Raw genomic sequence first — 7,171 nt, 5'->3', positions numbered from 1 at the left:
CTAAATTGCAGAATAGTTGTTGATCTGTGTTAGTACAAATTTACCTTACTTGAAATTCCCTGCAGGTCCAGACCAAAAAAACCAGTACCTTAAAACATAAATTTGACTTGAGTAGAAAATTCCACTAGTTTTTAGCTAGCAAGAATAAAATTGTTTCATTAAAATCATTTCTTTTACAGTGATGTTGAACCTATGGCATAGGTGCCAAAGATGGCATGTAGAGAGCTCTCTGTGGACATTTAGCTACCCTCTCTCCCTACTCCCCCCACCCCCACCCAGAATTGGTTACTAGAAAGGGAGAGGGACTCGGGCAGAGCTAATTCCCCTCCTCCTCTCCACTGAGCCTGACAACATTTTTTCACATCCCCTGCCCCTCTGCCCAGCAGCCCAATGGGAATGACAGGTGGTAAGGTGGGTAGCTCATCAGGAATAGAGCTTAGACCACTCCTCTCCCCCTCTCTACATTTGCTGAGGACATTCCTCACTTCACCCACCCTTCTGTCCAGCAGCCCAATGGAAGTGCTTCCTCCCTCCCCTGTGTGGGGTAAGCTGGCAGTGGGGCATACCTAGCATGCAGGAGGGGGAGGCATGGCACGTGGTGTGGGGGGTGGGGCCTAGGCCCAGCACTCTGTCTCTAAAAGGTTCCCCATCACTACTTTAGATGAACAAAATTTGGAATTTTTATTAGATCAATATGCTTTGTGATTTCCTTAGGGAACTCTTACCGACTTTTGGTTGATGTCGATTATGTTGTTGGAAGAAAAAATTGTGGAATTCTACTTGAAGATGATCAGTCAATCAGTAGAAATCATGCTTTGCTGACTGTCAGACATTCTGTGACCAACCTGGTATGCCTCTTTCTTTCTTACCACAGATTGTAGTTAGGTAGCTATCTGGGAAAATAAAAGATTGTTTTGAAATTTGAAGAAAAGATTTTGTGGGGCTTCTTTTTCAAGTAAAATAGTATGCTTTGTTAATATCAGCAGAAATGAACATTTGTAACTTGTTAAAAGTAACTGTATATTTATTGTCACCGTTTGGTATGCTATTCCAAATCTTCATTTATTCTTTGGGAATTAGGCATATAAACGATATGTGTACATATGCTGAAATTATTGTAATTTTGCCAAAGCCTAGGGTCCCTCAGACTTATTTGAAGATTTGTATATGTTCTGTCATATAATTAGTCACTTTGTATTTGTTTAATTTTCCTTCATATTCTGAATCAGTGGACAAATGCTTCATTCTACTTAAGATTCTAAATTTGAACTGTTTGACTTCTTGTCCTTAAAAAAACATATAAATCCAGTCCTGTTCCTTAAATGAGGACTAGGAATGACTCATTGGCTTAGAGCTGGGTAAAGTAGAGTATAGTATACTGGGAAATTATAAACATGGGAACATGGATTCCAGCATAGTGCACTCAATATCATGGGAAGGAGGGAGAGTCAAATATTTATATGGTGGGGAAGATGTGAGGATAGAACATGAACAAATTGGTACCACTTTTGTAGGAAAGAAATTTGTTTGGGAAATGATGATTGATGAAGGGTTGGATAATGGGTATAGAAGAAAGCATAGAAAAACTTGGAAGGGTTGAAAGGATATCATACCAGAATTTCAAAATGCTAAGAGCTGAGAATATAAAGGCAACAAACGCTGAACATTTTTCTCACTAAAAGAAAGTGAGAACATAGCCCACTGAGGGGAGTTGGTCTCAGGAGTGATAGTTGCTTCAGAGAAAAAGTGAATTGCTTAATAAAGACAAAATTGCCAACAGTAAGTAAAATGATGACCACACTATCATCTTAGCATCTTGTTCATCAAAGTTTTCAATCTATTTTGTTTGGTATGTTTTTCCCATGGATATTACTCTTAAATTTCAGAGTATTTCTCATTAACATTTCAGAGATGTATTTGTAACTTATTCTTCATATGTTAAAGTAATGTTATAAAATGTATTTTCTGCATGGTAAGAAATATTAATGCCTGTATTCATTTCCAGAGTCAGGCTTCTGAAATCCCTATGTTGACAATAAAAGATAATTCTAAATATGGTACATTTATTAATGAAGAAAAAATGCAGAATGGGATTCCACTACCTTTAAAGGCAGGAGATAGAGTTACCTTTGGAGTCTTTGAAAGCAAATTTAAGTAAGTACTTTTTTAGGTGGATATTTAAGTGGGCAAACTTTCTCCCCATAGCCAAATTCTTTTTTTTAAAACCTGAGTTGCTGATTATTTCACTTTTGATCCCTAAAACCTATAGACCATGCACCCAGTTTGTCAAAACAAAACAGAACTTTTCAATACCATGCAAACCAGAATCAGAGTATCAGAGTTGAGAGGGCCCTCTGGTGCCATTTCTACCCCCCCCCCCCCCCCGAGCCAATGCTAACTACCAAATAGCTAGGGCAAGGAAATCATAAGGATTATGTTTGTGTTCCACCATTAAAAAAAGAAAGATGAAAACTTTTCAAAATCCTTATGTGAGGCCCATTAGCAAGTATTACTGCACTCAAATTGTAAAGGTAGTATGGTATCTTCAAGGATGATAAATTAGAAGAGCAATTGTTTGGTTCCTACATAAGACTATGCTGATATTGAAGTCACATTTGTTAAGAGCAGTTTTAGGTCCTGAAGTGTCATTCCCTAGAGTGTTTTATGTTTTTTATTTTTTGTATGTATTATGTAATATTCTTTTTTTCCCAGTTAACAAAAATCTATTTTCTCTCCTACCTATCTTCCCTCCCACTAGTAATAAAAATGCTTCCTCACTGATCCTCTGGAATCATTGTTGATCATTGTGTAGATACAAGTTCTCAAGTCTAAAGAGTAGGTGAAAGTATAAGTGTATCATTTAGGCTGCTAATAATAGTGTTTCTTGTTTTATTTTTATACATGAATTTAAAATAACATTCTGAACTGTAATGAATATATCTAAATGAAATGAGAGGTGAAAAGTTTTTTTTTTAATTAAACAGTTTCATAGTGGGTTAGAAACTGATCTTATTTAGTCTTTACTAAACAGGTAACTCTGTTTTCAAATTGGTCTACTTTTTTATCCTTATTAAGCTGATAATAAAAGCCCTTGTGTAACTTTTGTGCCTTACAGAGTGGAATATCAACCATTGGTTGCATGTCCTTCTTGTTTAGATGTGTCTGGAAAAACTGTTTTAAATCGAGCTGTTTTACAACTTGGAGGACTTATTGTAAACACCTGGACAGAAGAATGTACTCACCTTGTCATGGTGTCAGTAAAAGTTACTATTAAAGTAAGTTAAATATGCTATGATGTTAAATATCTAATGAATTTTAAAGTTCTAGTTACCAAACATAACATTTCTCTTTACTGTGTAAAATATCATAACTTTTTTAAGTTTTTAAATATTTTTCCATGATTACATGATTCATTTCTCTCCCTCTCCACTTCCAGAGCTGACAAGCAATTTCATTGGGTTATACATATGATCATAATATTTTAAACATAAATGCAGAGTTTGAAAATATATCAAAATGTTACTACTTTAGGGCATGGTCTTTAGTTTCTAAAAATAAAAACCATATTAAGCTCTGGGTTATAAAGAAGTATGAAAACTATATTGACCTCTCAGAATGTATAGGTGTTCTGAGCAAGACATAGTATATATAAAATAAACCTTTTTGGAAATGAGACAACAAAGGAGAAAGAAAAGCCATGAGTGAAGCAGAGATGAAAAGTTCACCTTCATGTTTTCCAAGTCATACCCACATACTTATTTTTTTACATAGAAACATGTCTGGGAGTGGCAATCACTATAGTATATATTTTTTCTTCTGCAAAATGAATAAAAATTTGCAGATCTGTAGCCATTATGTTTAGGTATCTTTTCATTTGAAATAGGTTTTCCTTTGTTCTTTTATATAGGATTATAAACAAACCTCAATAATGATATATTTTAAGAAAGATTTAGGAGGTTAATCCACTTTAGGTAGGTGCTCCATTTGTAAGAAACCTTTTTGAACATAGATGAGGAATTAAGGCTCAATAGAGGATATTTGTGATTTGACTCAGGTTATATATAGTGTATGTAGCAGGGACCGAAGTCTGGTCCTTTCCATTTCAAGTTGAGTATTCTTTTCACCATACTATGATGGAATTTTATTTTAAAAATCACTAACCAGAAGTGTTCAATATTATCTTAGCATGTGTCTAAAAAGAATTTCCTCGTTTCTATAGTGTTTCTTTATTACCAAACTCTAGTTCTTGCTTAGAACCTGCACATATTATGGAGGATTATTCTTTAATTGAATTTTATTTTTTGTCAGTTTTCAAGATTTTTGCCCTCTCTCTCATCATCACCCTACCAAAAAAAAAAAAAAAAAAAACAAGGAAAGGAAAACCCTTGTGACAAATATTCTACATAGTCAATGAGAGCAGTGTTCCGTATTGGCCATGTCCAAAAACGAATCTCATTCTGGATGTTTAGTTCGTAATAATATAGCTAGCATTTATTTAGTGTTGTGAATTCACAAAGCATATTACATAGGTTTCCCAAAAAAACAGCCCTATGGTGTAGGTGCTATTATTATCCTTATTTTTCAGTTGAGGAAATTGTCAGGAGGTAGGGATCATTCCTCCTCATCAGTCATCTGGATTCATGGCTGACTATTACATTGAGTATGATAGGATTTCAAAATCTGATCTAATTCCCTCATTATACATGTAAGGAAATTGAGACCCAGAGAAGGCACAATGACTTTCCTGTGATCACAAGTGAAGTAAGAGCAAGGTCAGTGGTTTAAAGTGTCTCTCTGAGCTAATGCTTGTCCAGTACCTCAAAACTATATCATATATATATATAAAAATAATAGATTCTTTTATTTTCTAGAAACTTAATTTGGAGACAGATTAAGACTGTGAGGGGAGAGGGATTTGTATGTAGGCTTTGTGAAAGTGAGACTACAAGTTCTCTTAACTTAGAAGTACAGGATCATAGATTTAATGAACTGGAAAAATCTTCAGATGTTACTAGACCAGTCTCCTTATTTTACAGACTCAAGCTCAAAGAGCAAAGTGATTCACCTAAGGTCATACAGAAAAGTAGCATAGCAGAACTGGGAGCTAGGTCTTTAGACATCAGTCATAGTTCTCTTTCTTTTGCATTATATGCTTTTGAGCATATCTGTGTAATTATGTACAATGTGAAAACTGGAAATAAGCTGCAGTGAGGGTTAATTCCAGTTAAGTTGACTTTTCCTTTTCCTGAAATGATGTTATGGAGCTATAGGATTAAGCCTTTTACATATATGATGCCTTCTAATATTATCTAAAGAAAATTATATATGCATTATTTTAAATGCAAGTTAGAGCCCTTGTTCTATGTGATATCTTGAAGCCTTTACAGATAGTAAATTAAAGTTTTATTTATTAAAAGTATTCTAATGAAAAAAATTCCTAAAATATGGCATGCAGTTAGCTTTTATTTGTCTCATTATTGAAGAAAGGTAAGCTATATGGTTTTCTCTAGGAATAATAATAATTGGAAATAGCCTATTTTCTGTTGCCATTGAGGAACATAAAATAAATCCTCTATTATCTTTACGTTGTTTACAAATTTTGTGATGCATTCTTTTTTTTTTTGAAAAGTGTATTTATTGCTCTCGTCTAACTTTTTTTTAATTTTCATTTTGAATATTTTCCCATAGTTACATATTTCGTGTTCTTTCCCTCTTCCCCAAACTCCCCTTAACTTTACCCCTTAGCTGACACACATTCCACTGAGTTTTACATGTATCATTGATCAAGACCCAATTCCTTATTATTGATAGTTGGACTATAGTTATCGTTTAGTGTCTACATGTGATGCATTCTTAATTCTCATTAGCTATCACTTTTTTTTTTTGGTAGTGAGAGCTAACAAAATAAACAAATTTGTTGCTTCCATTTTAGACAATATGTGCACTGATTTGTGGTCGTCCTATTGTAAAGCCAGATTATTTTACTGAATTTCTCAAAGCCATTAAGACAAAGAAACAGCCTCCAAATCTTGAAAGGTAAAGTATATTTTCATTATCACATTCAAGGAAAGTTTGATTTAAAATGTAATTTCAGATTTAATTCTTAGTGAAAAAAAGACATAAAAATTGATATGTTTACACTATCATAGAATTTAGAGCGAGTGGGGACCTTAAAAGTCATCTAGTCCAAACTCTTCATTTTATATATTAAGAGAAATTAAGCAACTTTATTGACTAAGATAATATAAAGTAGTAAGTACCAGAGTTAGTATTTGAACCTAGGGTCTCTAACTCTAACTCTTGTGCTCTTTCCATTATAAATTTGAACCCTGTTGGCCACAGTATAAAGAAGTTCCTTGCAGCATTTTTGTTTCAGGTTTAAAAACATTTCTATAATACAAGTATTAAGTGCTTACTGTCTTGCAAATAACAATTGAGGGCTTGAATAGGTATTCAAGAGGGAATATTATGCTGATTATAAAAGTATTACCTGAGAGTATTACATGGGCTTTTCCAAAACAGAATTTGTATGGAATTTTGAATTCTTATTGAGGTAGTGAAGTATGGGGATGAGAGTCAACAGAAGATGAGAACTGTAATCTTGCTCACCTACTAACTATATGTGACCAAGAGAAAGTCTCTCTAACCTCTATGGGCTTTAGCTCCTTCATATGTTCATTAGAGTGATTGGGTGATAGTTTGATGGATTTTGGAATTCGACCTCTAATATTTTATATCTATTGGCAATTTAGGATTAAGTGAAGAAGACTTGTGTCTGGAGGGACTATAAAATTTTTGTATCTTGTAGGTCATTGGTTCCCAAACTTTTCTGGCCTACCGCCCCCTTTCCAGAAAAAATATTACTTAGCGCCCTGGAAATTAATTTTTGTTAAATTTTAATAGCAATTAATAGGAGAGATAAATGCACCTGTGGCCATCACTGCTTCCCTGGATCGCTGCAGCACCCACCAGGGGGCGGTAGCGCCCACTTTGGGAATCACTGTTGTAGGTACATAATTGTTTGAATGTTATCTTACCAATTAGAGTGCCTCTTGAAAACAGGGACTGTGTTTTTACCTTTACTTATATTCATATATACCTTAGCACATAGAAAGGGCTTAATAAATGCTTAAATACCTGTTGACTGGTTGCATTCCAGTCATCTTAGAGA

At 34.3% G+C, this 7,171-nt stretch overlaps 1 protein-coding gene across 2 annotated transcripts in view; it reads left to right on the top strand.

Moving 5' to 3' along the window:
- The first annotated feature begins 2,065 nt into the window (after positions 1–2,065).
- NBN (nibrin) overlaps positions 2,066–7,171 on the top strand; it is a 39,123-nt gene continuing 34,017 nt past the window's right edge. For both annotated transcript variants that reach the window (XM_044668359.1, XM_044668365.1), the window contains exons 1-3: positions 2,066–2,154; positions 3,116–3,275; positions 5,933–6,036. In XM_044668359.1, the coding sequence (XP_044524294.1) occupies positions 2,081–2,154; positions 3,116–3,275; positions 5,933–6,036 (338 nt within the window). In that variant the 5' untranslated portion in view covers positions 2,066–2,080. The remainder of the gene's footprint in view (positions 2,155–3,115; positions 3,276–5,932; positions 6,037–7,171) is intronic.

Source organism: Gracilinanus agilis, chromosome 1, assembly GCF_016433145.1.
Source record: "Gracilinanus agilis isolate LMUSP501 chromosome 1, AgileGrace, whole genome shotgun sequence".
Taxonomy (NCBI): Eukaryota; Metazoa; Chordata; class Mammalia; order Didelphimorphia; family Didelphidae; genus Gracilinanus; species Gracilinanus agilis.
This window is presented reverse-complemented; position numbering and strand designations above follow the sequence as displayed.